This window comes from Rousettus aegyptiacus, unplaced genomic scaffold (genome assembly GCF_014176215.1).
Source record: "Rousettus aegyptiacus isolate mRouAeg1 unplaced genomic scaffold, mRouAeg1.p scaffold_m13_p_6, whole genome shotgun sequence".
Taxonomy (NCBI): Eukaryota; Metazoa; Chordata; class Mammalia; order Chiroptera; family Pteropodidae; genus Rousettus; species Rousettus aegyptiacus.
In genome coordinates, this window is record NW_023416309.1 from 65,494,348 (window position 1) to 65,514,925 (window position 20,578).

The following is a 20,578-nucleotide window of genomic DNA, read 5'->3' on the forward strand; positions in this document are numbered from 1 at the left end:
AAAAAGGGAAAAATGTGGTATATATGGCATTCCGAGGTAAGGATAATGTAAGGCACCTTGGAATTTCAGAGGGGAGGAAGGTCATTGAAGGATAAGAAGAGCAAATGTTTAGTAATTAGTAGTTTGCCCACCATACAGGTAGGTCAAACAGATGATCTCTGATAATAACTCATTATGGGAAAGGCCTCTAATTTAAATTCTTCTAGGTAGATGAGAGGTAGAATTTTCTCTTGAGCTCCCTGGGGTTTTGGTTGCCTTTAGCACAAAATAATCTGCATATCACAGTTGTACATCTTGGAGTGACTTCTTCTAAACCCCTACACAGGAGAACACCCTCCCCTGAGCAGGAAAAGAGATGCCCCCTACAGAGAAAGAATGACACCCAGGAAAGGATTAAAAACAGTGGGGAGAAGAGGGCAGGGGAAGAGAGATGGGGACTAGAACGCTAATGATCTTGTTTTAAAACCCCTGAACTCAAACTTTCTGGTTATGTGAGCCCCAAATTTTATGTTTTCCATTTCTTTGCTTAAATTAGGTTATTTACAACAGAAGGAATTTTGATTATTACAGAAATCATCCTTGTCCTGGTAACTATCATTTGTTAAACAATTATTGGTGCCAAGCTGAGGGCACAGTGGTTTGCCTATACAGGATCATTTAATCCTCACCACAACTGGCGATGTTTATATTATTTTGAGTTTGCAGATGAGGAAACTGAGGCCATAGAAGGCAAGCAAGTTGTCCATGCTCTCCTGGGTAGAATGTGGTAGGTGTCTCTTGAATCCACGTTTGCCGATGCTCACGTGCCTCTTGTTCCCCATGTCAGGCAGACGGTGTAACATACAAGAAGACCAGAGAAAATAAAAAGTCTCAATCGGAAATGTGGGATTGTTGTTCCATCCTGGTAGATTCAAAGTTCTTCAATGGAACAACTTGTGGGAGAAAAGGAGTATGCAAATTCTAAACCTAGTACTAAAGCATGTGCCGAAGGTAGGGTGCTGAAGGCAGTCTTCGGAGCGAGTACCACCAAAGGCAGGAGGTGTCCGAGATGCTGGCGTGCGCCCAAACTGCGACCCTAGCTGGCTCCAGCTGAGTCACTAGGTCCTTCCACACCACACATTTCAGACCCTGAGATCCACCCCGCCCCCTACCCAGTCCTGATGTCCGAGGCTAGGAGGACTCAGCACCCGCAAAGGCTTTCCGTTTGTTTCCAGAGTTTCCCCAAACTTTGCCTTAACGGCGGGCGTTCACAACGGTGAGGAGGTGCAAGGGACGTGTCGAAGATCGCAGATGCTCGCTGCGCGTTCAACTGGCTCCGAACTGTCGGATAGCTGCGGGCTGGCTGTGCGCGCAAGGAGGGCGGACCGGGGCGGGGTCTGGGGAGAGAGATCAGCTTTGCGCTTATTCCTCCAGCAGCCTCCGCTCTCCCGAGCTGCACAGCGGTAAGCACATGGAGGCTCCCGAGAAGCCCAGACTTGGGCCCCAAGGTCTGGAGGCCACCCCGGAGCGCCGCGGGCTGCGCAGCCTGCGGGTGTCCAACTTCCGAGAGGAGCTGAGGGCGCTCCTGGTCCTGGCAGGGCCCGCGGTGAGTTCGGCTGGTTGGGAGCCCAGTGACCGTGTCGCCCCGAGGGATTTGGGAGCAGGTGAAGCAGAGCCGCTGTAGTTGGGTGTGCGGGCTCGGCGAGGCAGCGTGCCCAGAGAGGTAGGTTGCCCAGAGCCCAGCTGGCGTCGGCGCGTCCAGGACCCTGCTCTGCGCCGCCCAACCCGCGGACCCGCTGGGCACAGCTGGCCAACGACCTGGCTTTGGGAGCCACTGGGGTGCGGGAACTGCTCGCCTAAAGGGAATCAACCCACCTTCTCTGGGTTTTATTCTGGCAAAGCAAGCAAATGATCAGAACCACCGAACACTCAGGAACTTGGTTTGCTGGAAAATTAGTAGTCCTGGAGCTCAGTATCTAAATTATCTAGAGTCAGGGAGGAGGAAGGTGACTCCTCTGTCTTGGATTTAGAGCTCAAAAACTATTTCTTATCTAGAATCAACCACTATGCGAGACGTCCTATCCCACACTCTCCTCCCCCAGTTATTGTATTCAAAACAAATTTTTAATGTGGTTCTCTTTCGGGGTTGAGGTTTTTTCCTTATCATTAGGTAGGGCGCTTTCTGCGTTGTCTATTTAAAAGTAATGTGGGTTTTAAAAACCACGGGACCCATAAAAAATGTAGTCACATCCCTGTGCTGTCAGTTCAGGTGGTTTTCAAATTAGCAGGGTAGGAGAGCCATTTCACTGTACAAGGAGAACCCAGCTGGGAAAAACTTTTGATGGTGGGTAGACGTTCTGCATCTGCGAAGCCTAAGGTGGCAGGTGTACCCTCCTGGCATGGCGAATCCATTGTTTGTGGGATCTTGAAATACTTGCTTTTGTGTGCACTGTGGCAAGAATAAGGCCAGGGACAAAGCCACGAAATGAAAATCTATCCAGCAAGAAGGAGTTTGTGAAGCTCTCTTGCAGAAGGGAAAGATTTGGAATTTCCATAAAGGGGCCCACTTCCCTGCTTTGATCTTAGAAGTCGGGTTAGGAAACAGCTACTCGAACTTGAGTAATATCTTCTTCTTCCCCCTGCTCATTCATAACTTTAGGATATTAACTGTGCTTTGGCCCTACACTCCCTTGCACAGTCATGAAAAAGGTCTCTGCAAGGCCGTTGTTACTCTAATAGTACAAAAAAGAAATAAACAAGGCAACTTTCTGAGACCCAGCCCCACACAGGACAGGTCCTTTGCCTTTGCTGGTCCCCACAATAACCCGGTCCCCTTGATGTAGGGGACATTCCTGGTCTCCAGGGATGAATGTTAGATTGACATGGCAAGCCCTTCACCCTTTACGTTTGTATATACACATGCATATGACTGTTAATTACAAATGTAATATATATGCCTTGAAGAAAAAGTAGAAAACCGAGACAAAATAACAGAAAAAAGCTCTAAAATTTCACCACTAAGAGATTTTACCACTAATTTGGAAATTTTCCTTCCAGTCTTTTGTGTGCGTTTCTATGTAACTGTTTTACTGAGATCATAGAGTTTTCTATCTGTGAGTTTTCTATCTCCAGAGGAGTACAGGGCTGGAGGGGGAGGAGATGGCCCCTTCTCCCATGCTCAATGTCCCATACTCCGCTCTTCAAGGCTCCACCACACATTAGGTAGGATGCCTGGTTTGGATTTCCTCTCTGTGATCTTTTCTCTTCCATTTCCCATCTCCTCTCCAGGTCTCTCAGATTAACGCTGATCCATGAGTATCGAGGATTCAGGTTAAGGTGTTAGGACTTACCACTCTCCAAATGAGCTTTAAATGAGGCCTGGGAAGATAGAAAAATGCATAACACAAAGGAAACTGTGAGACGAGCAGTACACAAGTGAAAAGATTCTACTGGTATGTTTTCTATTTATCTTGTAGAAAACTTTAGGAAAATGTGTATTTGTAAGAGATGGAAGGCAGTAGTGGAAATTATCTAGCCTCGGGCATTTCAGCCATGCTTTCTCTTTGTCATTAGCACTTCATTGTTAGGTTGAACTTTCAGAACTCTGAAAAATAATCCCAAGGTGGCCTTCCAGTTCCCTATAGGCATGGACTATGCACAGCAAGGCCAAGGATATAAAAGAGGTGGAATAGCCTAAGCACAAACTGAGGGAGCTTGTTTCCATCTCTATGAAGAAAGGAATACCTGGGAGAAAGCTGGAGAACCTTCTAGGGCTGCAGGGCTGAAAGACCAGGAAGGCCCTGCTGGTGAAGGACATCTGGAGAGACCAGCTTGACTGCAGTCAGAAGACACACAAAACATGTAGGCTAATGGTTTAACCTTTATCTGACAGGTAGTTTTGCTACATCTGAGCCACTTCCAGTTCAGGCTGTTGAGACAGTAGTCCTTGAGACATCTGGGGGAACAAACCAATATGTGGGGTGGTTAATCCCTTGGCATAGCAACATGCTCTAGAATGGGACAGTTTTGAAAGGTCTGGTCCTTGACCAGAGCGCATCTTGATTAGGTGTGTATAGAGCAGGGGTGGGGCTATGTTGACAGGCAGATCCCTCAGCTCCACAACATCAGAATTGGTCTCTTAAGATAGCCATCAGCTTTGTGAACAACATCCCCAGGGGATCATTATGCACAGGAACCACAAGCTCTAGCTAAAATTAATTACCCAAAGAGCATGAAACCTGTATCTGAGAATAAGTACGAGGTTAGCAAATATGAACTCTGGGCCAGGATCCTCTTGGGACTCAAGCTCAGGAAGGCTGTGTGTTGGACCATCTAAGCACTGTGTTCCTAGCCTTTTGTCTAGATGTCTTAGCCATAGTCATTTACTACTTAACAATAGGAGTATGTTCTGAGAAATGCATCCTTAGGTGATTTCATCCTTGTACGAACATCATAGATGCACTTCCACAAACTGGAACGATATAGCCTACTACACACCTAGGCTCTATGATGTAGCCTATTGCTCTGTAGAGGAGGGAAAATAATTTTCCCTCTAACCCTTCTGGGTTCTTGATTGAGAGATTAACAGGAGAAAAATTAACAAAAGTCTGATAAAATGTATACCTCCTGTATACATGGGAGAGGCCCAGGAAAACTGAGTAACTTGCCAAAATGGATGAAATCACTACCTTAAATACCATCTTCAGCTGAAGACAAAAGAAGATGTTGGGAGTTGGAGGACTCAGGTATGGCAGGTGACCAGGAAAAGCACAGTTAACAAGTTCATTGTGCAGATTTAAGTCCTGGTCTGCACTGATAAGTGTTTTGGTAACCTGAAATGAAAGAGCCTTTCAATGTGAGAGGCAACAAGTACTTATTAAGATAAGTAAGAATAACTACTCAAGAAGCACTGATTCAGGTATAATTCTAAATAGTGTTCTCATTAGGAGACAAAGGCAAGGGGTGTTTAAGAGAAAGAGAAGGAGAACGATTACATTTATTGAAGGAAAACCTTTCTGTGGATGTAGCTAACACAACATAGGGATGTTAATTCTAAACAATGTTTTTAATTTTTCAGTCCAGTGGTCATCAGTTCAGTATTCATAATAACTGCTTTCCTGTCATCTTTGTAGGTTTTTTTTTTTTTTTTTTTTTGGAGCGGGGGTTGGGTATAATGTTGCTGTTGCTGTAGGTCTCCTTTTTGAAGATTATTTTCCTCTGTGTTAACATTCTGAAGATTTGAGGTGTAAGATTAGGGAACAAGCTTGGGGGAGGGCGAGAAACAAAAACCCTCTTGCTGAATATATGTAACCTTGAACAAGTTCCATCTATAGCCCGGTTTTTGCCTTTGAAATGTCATGTGACCAATGGGGCTATATGTTAAAAACACACATTCCCAGTGTCCTCTCAGGACATGTGGAGTCACAATGTCTGAGGCTGTGGCCCCAGAATCTGTATTTATAACAAGCTTCTCAGGCGATTTTGATGAACACCCCAGTGTGCAAAGGGCTCTACTGAGTGATCTCTGAAGATAGTTCTGGCCTTACTTTTTTATGTGTAGGTGGGATGTGAAGAAATATTCCTCAAGTCTGAGAGATTTAGAGTCTTCAAGTGCCTTCATCTAGAATATAAGTAGGAGTAAGAAAAGCAGCAGATTTAAAGGTGAGAATTCCCTGGGGTCTCATTTTTCCCTTCTACATTTCCTGTAGAATTTGACAGACTACTTCACAGCATTGAGCCATCCTCACCAACCAGAGTCTGAATCTGTGTTGCTGTCTGGCTTCGTTTCCCTTCTGTTTTCCTATACCTTTTGGCAAAGTCTTGTATAAACATTTCTGCCTGGTTGCAACTGTGCTATAAAATATTACAGCTTGGGTCATGGTTAGTCAGAGCATATGCTCGATAGTCAAAGGAGAGGACCGACCCTACCCTCCTCACCCCCAGCCGAGGTCAGAGCCATGTCACATCACAATCCATGAGACACTCTAAGAATGCTTGCTCTCAGTGGAAAAACTAAACCTCTAGCTGTCTTGCCCCTAAAGAGATTATTCTTCCAATGTTTTCCTTGGGATCACAAGGTTTATTTTAATTACTGACTAACGTACAAGATAGTTCCTCTGGCATAGCAGCTCTGCTCCATTTTAAAGTGGCTCCATTTATTATATTTTTTTCACAGTCTCTAGAGATAAGGTCATTCCACTCTTTATGGTACAACCAAGGAGACAACCTTACAAATGGAGATGTCTTTTACAAAGGGTAACTTCTACTTGGTTTTCAGAGCTTCTTCCATATCTGCTGTTTCTTAAAATTAACCAGCCTAAAAATTCCTTAGGCCAAAGAGATAATTTAGGGTGAAAAATTCTGTTTCCCTATAGACCCTAGGATACAAACCTGTATAGCATGTTATCGTACTGAATACTATGGGCAATTGTAGCACAATGGTATTTGTGTATTGCATTGTGCTAGATGTCACTAGGCGATATGAATTTTTCAGCTCCATTATAATCCTATGGGTTTACCATCACATATTAGGTCTATAGTTGACCATGTTGACTGAAAATAATATTGACTAGGTGTTTCATCACTAAAAAGGATTTATTCAGGGAAAAAGAAACAAGTTACATCCAGTGGTGCAGACATGACAAGACATGTGCACACATTGCTCGGTGTGCCAAGATGAAGTAGAATATATAGAAAGGAAAAGGAAGTTAAGGGGAGGAACAGTTAAAACCATAGAGCTTTATTGTAAGCAAAGAATTCTTCCTGTAGGGTTCTCATGGTGACATAGAGTGTGAGAACTCCTATAAGCCCTAGCTCTTCCCACAGACCCATGAGATTTTCATCATAATCTTTATCAACCAAAATGTCATTATGTGGCACATGACTGTATTTCCACCCTTGGACTAGGCACTTGCCTCAAGAAAATGCCCATCCTTTACCCAATTAAGAATGTGTTCCATGCAGTACAATTTGTAATATCAAAATCTAGGAAGCTATCCAAAGTCCTGACCATAGAGGAAAATGAGCACATTTTCATGTGAAGCCATGGGAAACAAGTTACATGTGGCCCGTAGTGAGACAGAGCACTGTGGAATGGAAATACCATGTTAAATGGAAAAAGGGAAGCAGATTCTATGACACAACTGATTGCAATGGTTTATGCCCATAAAGGCTGAAAGGACAATTACCTGAAAAAATTTGAAAGTGATGCTGAGTTTACAGAGAAAAAAAAGGACCTTATGACCTTTAAAGTTATACAAAGTCACAGAGAGAGGCCAAGCTCCGCTGAATAAAACCACAGAGAATATCTGTTAAGGTGGTTGACAATGCCTAAATCACAGCCTGTCTCTTGGTACAGGTCCCTGGGGTCCACTGACTCTAGCTTTGGTTCTACAGAATTGGACTTTTCATACCAACATTTCTTATTCACACCCCTGCCCCTCAGCTTTTCAATGTCCCCTGTCTTCTGCCTCCTTTTGGCTTACTTTTGCTATACATTCTAAAAGCATCCCTTCTGCTAAGTATCAGAGGCCCTGTTGGAAATTAAAGTCACACTTGGTTTCTGTAGTAGTGAGAAAGGTACCTGGGTAATAGTTTGGAAGTTGATGCAGAAAAGGTATGCCCCGCTACCACCCCACCCACACACACACTCACAGTTAGGAGCAGGCCTTTCATGTTTTGAGGATCTGGGCCCATCAGTGGAGTAGAGAACTGTCTTTCCCCATATATGGATTCAGGGCAAGAAAGAGGGCTGTCATCTGAACCATAAGGGGCAGGATCCTGATTAGGTTCTGACATCGAATGTGTGGGCTGGCTGCAGCTCTGTCAAGATAGGCTGTGTGGGGGCCGATAGAGATGAGGACTAGAAACCGTGTCATTAGGAACCCAGAAAAGACAAAGTCTTGTCTGAATTCAGAACAGAGGAATATGTTTCCCATGAAGCACCTGAGAAACAGCATTGCAACAGCAGCAGTGATTCCTTAGGCACCTACCTATTCTCTCTCCTCGGGAGCAAGAGTCAGATGAATCCTCCTGTTGGGCCACATAAGCCTCCCTGGAGAGAGGGTCTTTCTCAAGATATACTGGACTGCCTGGGTCTGACAGGGGGTGGGTGGGGTGGGTGGGAGATGATTTTGTATTAACTGAAGGAAGTAAGGTAAGTGTCCACATGTGCACTAAAGCATTACAGAACAGTTCACAGTGGTTCCTGGAATTGTGAGGAACAGTGGCTCAATGTTCTAGAAGCCGAATTTGCCCTCGTATCCTAGACTTCATAGAATTCAAGAATTAAAGGTGCTCTGCAGACTGGTTTTAGCTGAAGATTCCAGATCCTATGGGCTTTCCAGTTGGATGATCTCATTTCTGCCTCAGCTGCTCCTGTGTGTAGAATTTTTTATTGGCCGTTAGAGGTTGTAATCTCTCCAGCCCTCACTAGGAATCTGGAATAACAAGGTTTATCTCAGAAGGCAGCCACTGAAATTTTCAGAGAAAATATAAATGTCATCTATGGCATAAGAATCTAAAGTGAAAAATAAACTTAGAAAGCTAAGAACTCCTCAAAAACATGATTCCGAAAGCTGTTGCAAATGAACTTTTAAATATTTTTCAAGAAACCCACCAGAAATCACACTTTTGCCTGTGAAAGCTGGCAGCACTAAAAGCCATGATTCTTTGCTTCTAACTGGGGTTGATTCGGAGAGGATGTGGGGGTGCCACAAGACCCACACCCCTCTCCTTTGACTGTGATGGTTGGCATTCACATGTAACTCCTCGTGTTCTGTCTCTTCCCAGTTCTTGGCCCAGTTGATGGTGTTTCTGATCAGTTTCATAAGCTCCGTGTTCTGTGGACACTTGGGGAAGCTGGAATTGGATGCTGTCACGCTCGCGATTGCAGTACGTGTGAGACTTTCTAACAGGGGTCTATGAAAGCCGTTGGCATTAGTTTCCTCTTCCTACTGTTAGAGATTACCACAATTCAGTGACTTAAAACAATGCAAATGTATTATCTTACAGTGCTGGAGATCAATAGTCTGAGATGGATTTCACTGAGCTAAAATCAAGGTTGGCAGGACTGCAACCTTAATTCTCCTCTGCCGCGTAACCTTACAGATTCACAAATTTTGGGGGTTAAGTCAGAAGCATCTTTGAAGGACCATTATTCTGTCTATCACATCGGCTAATTTGTAATCCATGAAGATCTGGCTGTGATTCTTCGTCCCACATCTTGCAGAAGGAAACCAGGAAAGAGGGTTTGAACTCTGACTTCAGAAGTAACAGTGACGCCCCACCCCCACTCCCATGACTTGTCGGACTCACTCAGAGTCCCAATCAAGAAATTGAAATCTTGTATCCTAATATTTAAATCCCAAACCAGGAGGAACCCCAAAACCTTTCTGTATTCTAGATGCAAACTTCCAAAACTACAGAGATATGTCATTGACCTCTGCCAGGGGTTAACTGTCTATGCATGGCCAAAGGGCCCTGCCAACTTATTTGGTTCAGCCAGCTAGGTATTTCTAGAAAAATGGATTCAGTGGCTTTCAGCAAGTGTGTTCCTGTTCTTCTCAGCCTTCCCAATTCCCCTTTGCTCCAGACCTGATGAGACACACATTCACCTTACCCACCTGCTTCCTCTAGGCATTTGAGTTTGTTTTTTCTGAACTGTGCAAGACTACTCTGAACTGGTCCTTAGGTATATACAGATTATTTTGCTTTCAGGGGGCAACATAGACAACCCCAGCTTAATTATTCTTTTTGGTTTTTAATGTTTGGAAATTTTTGGGAAGACAGAAATGCATTCAGTTAGCTTCCAGCAGAGTTTCTTTGGCCAAGGAAGTATAAGAAAGCTGGTACTTCTAGACTGGGCCTACTGTGGGCTGTTGTCCTGGGGCACCTCCATGCAGTCAGGTGGAGGTAGCAGATTCCAGACCAGACAGGGAGAACATCAGATGTCCTGCCATGCCACTCCCTGGTTTGGGGGAGCGATGCCCTGGGCTCCCCAAAGCTCTAAGAAACCCAGGTCGTTACTGACCCTGGTCAAGACAAGTACACCTGGAAGGCCTCTGGTGCAAGCCTCAACTTCTGAGGCTTGCTTCTGTTCGCCAAGAGTCATTTGGGGTATTGTAACAGGTCGTGCTTGATCTTGAGCAAGTGGACTTACCCAAAACTTCCACTGTGCCATGTTGTATTCCCTTTAGGAAGAATTCACATTTCTCTGAAATTGGGGAGCAAAATGCTTAATATTTAAGAAAGAATAAGATTGGGTAATAACCCATGGCCTAGATTTTTTCTTAGCTCTCTAAACTTGTGCACGTGCTTAATGAAGCTGGCACAATGGATTTGTGTAGGGGCTCCAGGCAGATAACAGAGTTGATTAAGGTGATTTTTAGGGTTGGCAGAGCACCCTGCAGAGGTACTCTGATCTCTGTCTGATCAATGCAGACAGAGAACTTACCTCCTATCTTCCTTTAACTCTGAGCGGCCTCTCTTTTGCATTTATTTCCAGGTTATCAACGTCACTGGTATCTCAGTGGGATTTGGCCTATCTTCCGCTTGTGACACCCTTATGTCTCAGGTAAATGGAAACCCCAGGTCACTCTCAAAGAGACCCTGGACATCTCTCTCCAGTGTAGTTGGAAGAACCCCACCAGCAGGAAGAGTTATGCGCACAGAGGGAGAAAATTATCAGTAGCAAACTCTGCGGCATTTTGTCAGCTATCAATTCCAATTCCACTCACCTGCTTTCTCTGAAATGTGGCTAGATGTCTCTTAGGCTTATAGAGTAGTGTTTAATATGCATTACTGCTGTACACTACACTTCGACCAAATAGGAGACATTTTGTAGAAGCCCCTTCTATCACTTTCCACATCATTGAACTTGGTATATTCCCATAGTTCTCAAACTTTAGTGTGCATTAGAGTTACCTGGGGGCTTGTTAAAAAACAAGTTGGTAGGCCCCACCCAGGGGCATGTTGATAAATGCTGACCAACCAGATCTTGGGTCAGGGAGTGTTCTGTAAAATATCTTGGGTCTAAGAGACTACAGAAAGAGGCTGACTACTCCATCATTACTGCAAGAGTTTAAGGGAACTTACAACAGGCGTGTTTGGGCAGTGGCAAGAAAATACACATGTCTTCTGCACCACATGTCGGGCACTAAGGAGTTACATAGGACAGGGCAGGAAGGATAGGAGTACTGGGGTGTCACCACCCCAGATAAAAGGAAAACGCCTTACATGCTTACCCAGGGCAGGCAACGGCTTGTTCTGGGAACCAGCACAAACCACCGTGCTATGGGGAGGAATCAATCCGACAGTCTCTGAGGGGACTTAGGGGAAACCACCTCTGTTCTGTCCCAGATCCAGCTGGAAGGTCTGGCATTGGTCAGGCAGCTGTGACATCATAAAATTGTCTCTCCTCAACAGAGAGGGAAACATTCTAACTTGTACTGTTGGCTGATTCCAGTGGTATAAGTAGCTCCTTCTGTAGCTAATTTCAAGCTACCATACGTGTCACTGAATAGGGACCTGGGAAGAGATGTGCACAGTTTGGCTTTGGTTAGCCAATAGCAAGCAGGTAGCTCCTACACGCTATTGGCCCTACTCCCAGTGTTTCTACTTAGTAGGTCTGGGGGTGAGGCCTAAGATGTTACATTTTTAACAAGTTCCCAGGTGATGCAACCCTGAGTGTACATTAGACTCACATGGACTTTTTTGAAAAATTATTGATCTTTGGATCCCGCCCTGGACCAGTTAAATCCAAACTGTCTTTAGCGGGACCCTGGCATCAGTATTTTAAAAATGCTCCCAGGTGATTCTAATGACAGCCAAGCTTGAGAACCATCAACACCTAAAGGATGTGACAAAGGCTCTTTAGGGCCAATTGTCTCTTCATGATACATAATTGAAGACCTTCGCAGGGGACAATGGGGGTGCCATTTCTGTACTAATGGGTTTGTTTTGGCTGTGTGCACCCAGACATATGGTAGCCCCAACAAGAAGTATGTGGGGGTCATCCTGCAGAGGAGCTTGCTGGTGCTGCTTCTCTGCTGCTTCCCCTGCTGGGCCCTCTTCCTCAACACCCAGCAGATCCTGCTGCTCTTCAGGCAGGACCCAGATGTGTCCAGGTAAGATGGGCCATGCCATGGTGGGATTGGGTCTGTCTTGGCAGAAAGATGCTCCCATCCAAGTTCAGCCTCTGGGAATTACAAAGGCCAGGGACAAGGCCACACACCAAGAGGGATTAAACTTTCCCCAGCTGACTTCTCCCAGGCCTTAGTGCTTTTTGTACCTAGCACCTAAGATCTAGGTCCCCTCCTCCTCTGGGTGACTTCAAGGGTAAATAGTTTTGAGTGAAATAAGATTTGCAAACATCCTCCATGTTGAAATGATCATTTGTAGTGCTTATTTGTTGTTTGATGATTATTGACCCTGGTAGATATTAAAATCACCTCAGAGTTTTTAAAACCCACCCTTGCCTGGTCCTTCTTCCCTCTTAGCATTCTGTTTTAATTGGTCTAGGGTACGGCCTGTGCACAAGTATCTTTCACAGTTCCCCTAGAAGATTTCAATGTGCCACCAAGTTTGAGGCCTGATGATTTAGTTGATAAAGACCTTTAAAAGTTCTTATCCTAAGCCAGTGGCTTTGAACCAAGGGGACATTTGGCAATGTCAAGAGACATTTCTGGTTGGTAGAACTGGTATTGGGGTGTTCCTACTAGTAGAAGCCAGAGATGCTACAAATCATCTTAGGACATACAGGATAGCTCCCCAAGCAGAGAATTATCCAGCCATGGTGCTGAGTTTGCAAAACCTGTCCTAGACCTCAAGACTTGGAAGAACCAAGCAAGGTAGTTTGGGTTATAAGATAGCAAGCCCTATTGTAAATTTCATATTCGTTCCAGTGGTTTAAGCCCATTATTTTAGAAAGATCCAGGAATGTGAAAGGCAGTTACAGTTGGTTTATCCTGCCTTCCTTTCCCTTGAAATGGAGACCTCCATCACTTTTTTTTTCTTTTTATTGTATAGGCTTACCCACACCTATGTTACGATCTTCATTCCAGCTCTTCCTGTAAGTTTTCAAGGGTTAAGAGGTCCCCTTTTTGAGGTTCATTGGTAAAAGGCGGCTGAGATACCCATGAGTTCAGTGAATTGGTTCAATGTTATATGATCCCCACATGTAGTGTTGGTTCATTCAAGGAAGTGCAGTTTTAATTATACCCATGAAAGATGCAAATGTTTGTACCTCAAGAAACACCAAGGTTAAGGTGACTGCAGCAAGCCACTTTCCTGAACTCCTTTTGCTAGAGAGACCTCCAAGATAATCTGTGGAGAGTTTAGACTGTTTTTGCTTGATGAATGTGATCACACAGAACCATAGGTGTGTATTAATATTTGACACAGTTGTGCATGGTCAATGAACAATCTAAGCTAATTTTATTCAGTTGGGCAGAGTAGCTGTACAGTTATATTCCGCTTAATGACGTTTTAGTCAAGATGGGTGGACTGCATATAAGATGGTGGTCCCATAACATTATAATGTGGTTTATGGAGTAAAAACAAACTTACCTCTTCACTCAAGGTTCTTCTGGCTGGTCTAATAATCAAGTAGACATGAGACAGATTAGCAAAAGAAAATAACCAAATTTAATACATACAGGTATATGGGAATCCCACATACATGAGAGAATCAAAAACCCCCACATGCAGGAGAGGTTCAGAGACAGAAAAGGAGATCTAGGTATATAAGACATCCTGAGCAAAGATGAGGTAGGTGCCTTGGGGGCTTCACAGGGTCATTGATAATTTCCTATTCTGGGCAAGGCCCCTACTTCAGGTAGTTGAAGGGAGGGGCAGAAGTTTCCCTTGAGCCTGAAGCTAAAACAATCTAAATACTGCAGAAGCACATCTTTGGGTGGCTCATTCTGAACCTCTACAAGCTGAAAAATTCCTGTTGCTTAGTGAAGTAGTAGCTGTCCTAAAGTTTTAGCACAGCACATTACACAAATACTTGCCATTGCATTGCAATTGCCTACAGTATTCAGCACAGTAACATTCTGTACAGGTTTGTAGCCTAGCAGCTATAGGGGAACCAAATTTGTCACCCCAAAATATGTCTCTTTGGCAAAGGGTTATTTAAGATTGGTTAACTTTAAAAAACAGCAGACAAGGGAGGAACTCTGAAAAACCAAGTAGAAGTTACCCTTTATAAGAGACGGTCTCCTTGGCTGTATCAGGAAGAGGGGGATGACCTTATCTACAGAAACTCTTATCAGTGCAGAAGACAAGGACTTAAATCTGCATAACAACCTGACCCTGGCTGACTGTGCTTTTCCTGATCATTTTCTGTAACTGGCTCTCTCCAACCCCAACATCTTCTTTTGTCTTCAGCTGAAGATGATATTGAAAGTGGTGATTTCAGCCATTTTGGCAAGTTACTCCATTTTCCTGGTCCTCTCCCATGTATACAGGAGGAATACATGTTATTAGACTTTTGTTAGTTTTTCTCCTGTTAATCAATCTTTTATTACAGGGGTGTCTCAGCCAAGAACAGAGAAGGTTTAGAGGGAAAATCGTTCTTCTTCCCCCTACAGAGCAATAGGCTATATCATAGCTTAGGTATGTGGTAGGCTCTAATATATAAGTTTTGTAAATGCACTCTATGTTCACATGACAAAATCACCTAACCACTTATTTCTCAAAACCTAGCCTTACCATTTAAGCGGTACATGAGTATTAATTTGCTAAAGCTGCCATAACATAATACTAAAGATTGGGTGGCTTACACAACAGAAATCTATTTTCTCACAGTTCCGGAAGCCAGAAGTCCAAGATCAATGTGTTGTAGAGTTGGTTTCCTTTGAGGCCTTTCTCCTTGGTCTGCAGACAGCTACCCTCTTGCCATCTCTTCACATGGTCACCCTGCGTCCATGTACTTTCTGTGTCTCTCTTCTTCTTATGAGGACACCAGTCTGATTGGATTAGGATCCATCCTAATGGCCTCATTTTAACTTAATCACATCTTTAAAGATTTTTATCTTCAACTACAGTCACATTGAGGGTTAGGGCTTCAACATATGAACTGGGGGAGGGCACAATTCACCTCTTAAAAGTAGTAGCTGTCTGCCCTCATAATTGGTATTGTTGTCTTTAATTTTTCCTGCAGCTTTAAAAACTTTAATATCCTTTCATTGTCCCACCAAATTGGACCATTGTTTAGTCAATAAAAGGAGGCATCCCCCTCTAGTTTGCCTAGGAGCTTCCTTCACAGCTCACTGCCCCTAAAAGAGTCCTTGCCATTCACCAAGGAAACTGCGCTTCCAGCCCCTGGGGCCATTTGGGTCATATTCATTCATAAAAGAGATGTTTGAAACACCTCAGCTCCAGACACCCCTGTACCTCCCTCCTGTCCCCGTCCCCTTCTCAGATGACACACCTCCATGGCTCCTTGCCAGAGCAGGGTGCTACCAAATGTGGCTCTTGGCTCTCTCTGTGTATCTGGGCCAAAATGTTAACTTTCACCTCTCTTGTTCTCTTGTAGGCAACCTTTCTTTATACATTACAAGTTAAGTATTTGCTCGCCCAGGTAATGCAGACTCTCCTTTTTTCTTCATGGGGGTTAATGAGAGTTTACACCTTTCAGGGACTGGGAACCCTGAAAATACTCAGGGATGAGCTAGACCAGGGTGAGGAACTCATTTGCCAGAAGCCACTGGAATACATTTCCCTGTGTTCACGCAGGACTTGGGTCTGGAGAGGTTTGTTAAGTGATATCTAGCAAAGGACATGTTATTACTGGCTTTGGAAATTTTTACCTGATTCCCACTTAGAAATATTGTCATTGGCAGGATTAGAAGTTAGAGCTGTAGTATTCTTTGGCTTGTGCTATCACCAGCTCCCTGGAAGTAAGAGCGCCTGTCAGGCTCCAAGGAGCCAAGCTCTCAGCTTGGGTCTGTCTGAAAGGCCCCACTTTCCTCAGCGAGGACCTAAAAACACACTTCGTTACAATGCCTCATGTCAGTTAGAGCTCTTCATATGTAACAGCAAGGGACAACGGCCCAGGGATATGGATTTATGATGCCCAGCATGTGAGGGGTGAGAACATCAAGCAGGGGTGAGAAAGCAGCAGCTGTGTTAGGCCGCAGTGTGATGGAGGGGCACAGTGGACGATAAAACAAGAAGGAGGATGGCTTGGAGTCAACACTTGTAGGGTCTCGTGTTCTCTGTTTTGGATTTTAGTTTGTGAGAAACAAGTTAATCATCAGGGGAAGAGATGAGAGTTATGGACACGGTCCAAACAAAAAGTGATACATGTCTATGATGACAAAAAAATTGCCCTGCAGGAGCAATGGGGGACATAATAATGGGGTAGGTCCTGTAGAATGAAATTGCTTTGGCAAAGGAAGAAGTTACATTTAACCCATTTCCATTTTGGAGGCCCGGCCCATTCGTAAGTGCAGACACAAGAGAAGCAGCTGTTTGTTTGTTTGTTTGTTTGTTTGTTTGTTTGTTTGTTTTTGAGCAAGTTAATACTGTTGGAGAGAGTGTAGGGTAGGGAGGGAACCAGACAAAACCTTGAGGAATGCTTAGACTTTTGAGGGAGAGTGAGAGGACTTTGAAGGAGAAGGTGATAACATTGGCCTCCTCTTACCTTACTCTGAGGAAAGTTGTCTGCTTGCATGATTTTGGTTTCCATCTATATGGCTGTGGTTCTCACATTTATATCTCTAACTTCCAAACTTTCTTTCCCACTGCCTGTAGGAGAGCCATACACAGTGTGCATTTGACCTCCTCCTCACTCCTTACAAGCCTGCTCTTTCACTTCCTTACATTCTTTCTCAATTAGTGGCCACAGCCATTTTCTCTCCTGGTAACCTATCCTTCACACATCCTATCATCTGTGACTCCATCTTTTCTTTCACTCCCACATCTGACTAATCACCTAGTCCTGTAGGTCCTGCCTGCCCCTCTCCCTCCTCTGTGCCCCTGCCTTAATTCACTTCTTGTTCTTTCTCCTCTGTGTTACCTCAGCAGGGTCTTACCTCATCTCCCTGCTGCTCGTCTTTCTCTGGATCAATCGCACACAACATACTTCTTTAACCTCTACCTGAAATGCAAATCTAATCACTAACTTTCTTGCTAAAAGCTAACAAGGGTCTTCCAATAAATAAGGGACCCACAGAAGTGGATGGCTAAGATCCTTGTCCTGTCCCCTGAGCCTAAAACCACTGAGACGACCAGAGGCAAACCTGCAGTCCAGCAGTCAGATTTATCAACTTGTAGCATTAAGAGATCAAAGTGGCCTTGGGTTCTCACCAAACAAAGAGAGAAGGGTTATGATAAGATTCTGGAGGATGGAGTTCAGATGAAATCCAAAAGAAGCTATGCTCCTGTAGGCTCAGAACAAAGCAGGTTGTGAGTAAGCAGATCAATGCCTGATCTACACTGTCTCTCTCCACCCAAGCCCCCCTCTCTCCTTGGAAACTGCAAAGCTTAGATAGGTATCAATTGCTGTGTCCAGGAGTTCACGTGAGGCTCTGCCCCCCCGGGGTTGGTCATAGAGGCTGCTTTTTTTTGTGTGAGAGTGACTTCAATCTTCTGGGCAAGAGTGAGAAGTTTTATTTTTACTGATATGATTTCAAACAGCAAGATTTCTTACAGTCTGTGATTTTAGAGAACCACGTTTCTCAGAGAGTAAGAAAGTGGTAATCATTCAAAGAAGGGGATGAGTTGGCACTACGGTTGAGAGAAACAGCATTTTCTGTTAACTTCACAGCTGGCTTTATCTATGTCTGTCATTCTATCCTGATGCATTGCAGGACAGCTTTGTACTTTGTTAGTCATTTTACTCTTACACCTGAAGTCTTCTTTTGAGATGCCAAATAAGACTGGATGTTTCTGCCCTTGTACTTATGAGCAGAACCAGATATGATGGAGGCCATTCCACATTCCAGTATCATAAGCTCTTTTAGATTAATTTCTCAAGTTTCAATTTTGTTTGAGAAAGTGTTATACTTTCACCCACTGTCCAATGTGTAAAGTAACTTATTTATATTTTTTAATCTTTGCTGGTCTTTGCACTCTTGTAGACAAGCCTCTTCTTTTTCCTCTCTGCTGCCTTCTCATCTCCTGCTCATGTCTCTCTGTGGCCAGCACTATGCTCTTTATGCCTCAAAGAGAAAGAGGCAGAGGAGAGAATGGGAGGGTGGACAGGTGGGAGCAGCAAGGACAGGGCATCCACAGTTAGGATCTCTGGTTTGCCTGTGACAGCCTGTCATGCAGGCCACTTAGAGCCTAATGTGTGTTTAGGTAGAAAATGGCAGTCCCGTTCCATGGATCTCCAGCAAGGTGTGGTCTCTCCTTGTTTTAGGGAATTGTACTGCCCCAGATTGTAACTGGAGTTGCAGCTAACCTTGTCAATGCCCTCATCAACTATCTGTTTCTCCATCAACTGCAGCTTGGGGTGATGTGAGTCCAACCAATTCTCGGGACAGGGAAAAGGAATGACTTGCATGTGGCTTTTCCAGGGTGGGAGGTGAGGGAGAGTGAGACCTTTACCTGGTCATTGTGACCACGTGTAGTCTTCTCCTTGAGCCACTCTGGAAAACATGGTCAGGGATAGAGAGTGATGCTCTCTGGAAAGATGACCTCAGGGCCTGCTGCGGACGTCTCAGGAAGGGGTGGGTGCTCACCTTGCTTGCTAAGCGAGGCAGGGTGAGGGTGGAGGACAGGCAGCTCCCCTCATTGGAACTGTCCTTCCCAGGGGTTCGGCACTGGCAAATACGATTTCCCAGTTCTCCCTAGCCCTGTTCCTATTTCTCTACATCCTCTGGAAGAAATTGTATCAAGCTACCTGGGAAGGTAAAGGCTGCCTTTTATTTTCCAATTTTAACGTGGATTTTATCTCAGGTTGAGCTCCAGCCTGATGGCTGGATGTATTGCAAATGTGTCTGTGTCCCACCTGCAGGGTGGTCTCTCGAGTGCCTACAGGACTGGGGTTCCTTCTTCCACCTGGCCATCCCCAGCATGCTCATGCTGTGCATTGAGTGGTGGGCCTATGAGATCGGGAGCTTCCTGAGCGGTCAGTGTGGGGATAGATAGCAATGGCTGGTGGAAGTATGGGGGCCCTGTCCAGTAGCATGGTGTCAGCTGTCTCTCTGCTCACAGGTATTCTCGGCATGGTGGAGCTGGGAGCCCAGTCCATTGTGTATGAACTAACCGTCGTCGTATTCATGGTGAGTGTCCAAGACCGGTCGTGTGGAGGCGCTAGATATGTCTCTGGAAAAAGTCTTAAGATGAGAATAAGCATTTATAACATTCAGTCACAATTTGTGAAGTGATTCACGAAAGTGAAGTTTCATCCTAGAGCCAGGGAGGGTCTTTTTGGTATGGTGGGGTCTTCCTGTGAGGTGAATGGAATTGGGGAGATGCTCTAAAGGACTCATTCACTGCTAGTCCTTTGTTACCTAACATGGTTCAGAGCTGAAAGATTTCATTTCACTGCCATACTTGCCAAATAGTTGTCACAACACAAATACCTTGGGGGCCGGTGGGGAAGTAAAGGGTGATGGTGCTGGGTATATGGCAATAAGGGCCAAGCTCCTTGTATCTCACCAAGCTCTGCTCCTGCCTGGGTCTGAAGCTTCTTAAAACTTCGTGTGACCATTTCTAGGTTAGACAAAAAAGAATTGAAAGCGGTCTTGAGCAGGTATTTGTATCCCCATGTTCATAGCAGCGTTATTCACAATACCCAAAAGGAGGAAACAACCCAAGTATCCACTGATGGATGCGTGGATAGATAAAATGTAGTCTATCCATACTATGGAATATTATTCAGCCTTAAAATGAAGGAAATTTTGATATGCTGGAGAAGAACTCCAGTTGTTAGAGGCTTTCTTTCAACTGTTTCCCTGAAAACATCACCTGGAATTCTGAAGGGCTTTCTTCTCTAGCAAGTTACACTTTATTTTTATTCTTAGAATACAAATAAAAATTTATTGTACAAAATTAAGGGCTTCATATTTCATAGTTCATTAAGGCTAAAGGATGACTTCAGCCTTTAGTTTTAAAAAGCTTGCACAAAAATTTCACTTTTACTTTCTCCCACCCTAGCAAGCACTTGAGAAATATAAAATGAAAGATGAGGAGAGAAAGGGAGTACGTAATGTGGAAAGGGATTAAAGCCAGAATGTGTGTTTTCACATTGTTTGTAGTACTTGCAACGCTTAGATCCCAGCCCTTAAGACTGGTTATATTTTACAAGTACAAAGTGCATTTCTTCTTGTTTTTTTTTTTTTTTAAAGACTCATTCCCTTGAGAACTTGTGCATTTTTCCTCTATTCTCAGCAGAATTTTTTAACCTATATTTGTTACTTTGACATTTTTATATTTGCATATGTTTTATATTTCAATAAATCCAGTAACTATATCTAACTCAAAATGTTAATGGTATGTAGTGCAATTTTAAAATCAATCTTCTGCTTTTGAAAATAGTTTGTTTCCAATGTTTCTATATTATTAATAACACTTCAATGAACATTTTAGAATGAATATCGCTGCATACTTGTTCAATTATTTCATTAAGGTAAATTCCTAAAAGTGA

At 44.0% G+C, this 20,578-nt stretch overlaps 1 protein-coding gene across 4 annotated transcripts in view; it reads left to right on the forward strand.

Annotated features, from left to right (window-relative positions):
• Positions 1–1,387: 1,387 nt before the first annotated feature.
• Positions 1,388–20,578, forward strand: part of SLC47A1 (solute carrier family 47 member 1) — a 31,079-nt gene continuing 11,888 nt past the window's right edge. Inside the window, exons 1-12 of one of the 4 annotated variants that reach the window (XM_016145151.2) lie at positions 1,477–1,585; positions 3,268–3,431; positions 5,540–5,640; positions 8,770–8,871; positions 10,484–10,552; positions 11,956–12,104; positions 13,006–13,048; positions 15,518–15,562; positions 18,347–18,444; positions 18,740–18,837; positions 18,944–19,057; positions 19,144–19,211. In XM_016145151.2, the coding sequence (XP_016000637.2) occupies positions 8,785–8,871; positions 10,484–10,552; positions 11,956–12,104; positions 13,006–13,048; positions 15,518–15,562; positions 18,347–18,444; positions 18,740–18,837; positions 18,944–19,057; positions 19,144–19,211 (771 nt within the window). In that variant the 5' untranslated portion in view covers positions 1,477–1,585; positions 3,268–3,431; positions 5,540–5,640; positions 8,770–8,784. Of the gene's footprint in view, positions 1,586–3,267; positions 3,432–5,539; positions 5,641–8,769; positions 8,872–10,483; positions 10,553–11,955; positions 12,105–13,005; positions 13,049–15,517; positions 15,563–18,346; positions 18,445–18,739; positions 18,838–18,943; positions 19,058–19,143; positions 19,212–20,578 lie in introns of all 4 variants that reach the window. The other 3 variants (XM_016145152.2, XM_016145153.2, XM_016145150.2) reach the window with 3 other exon arrangements.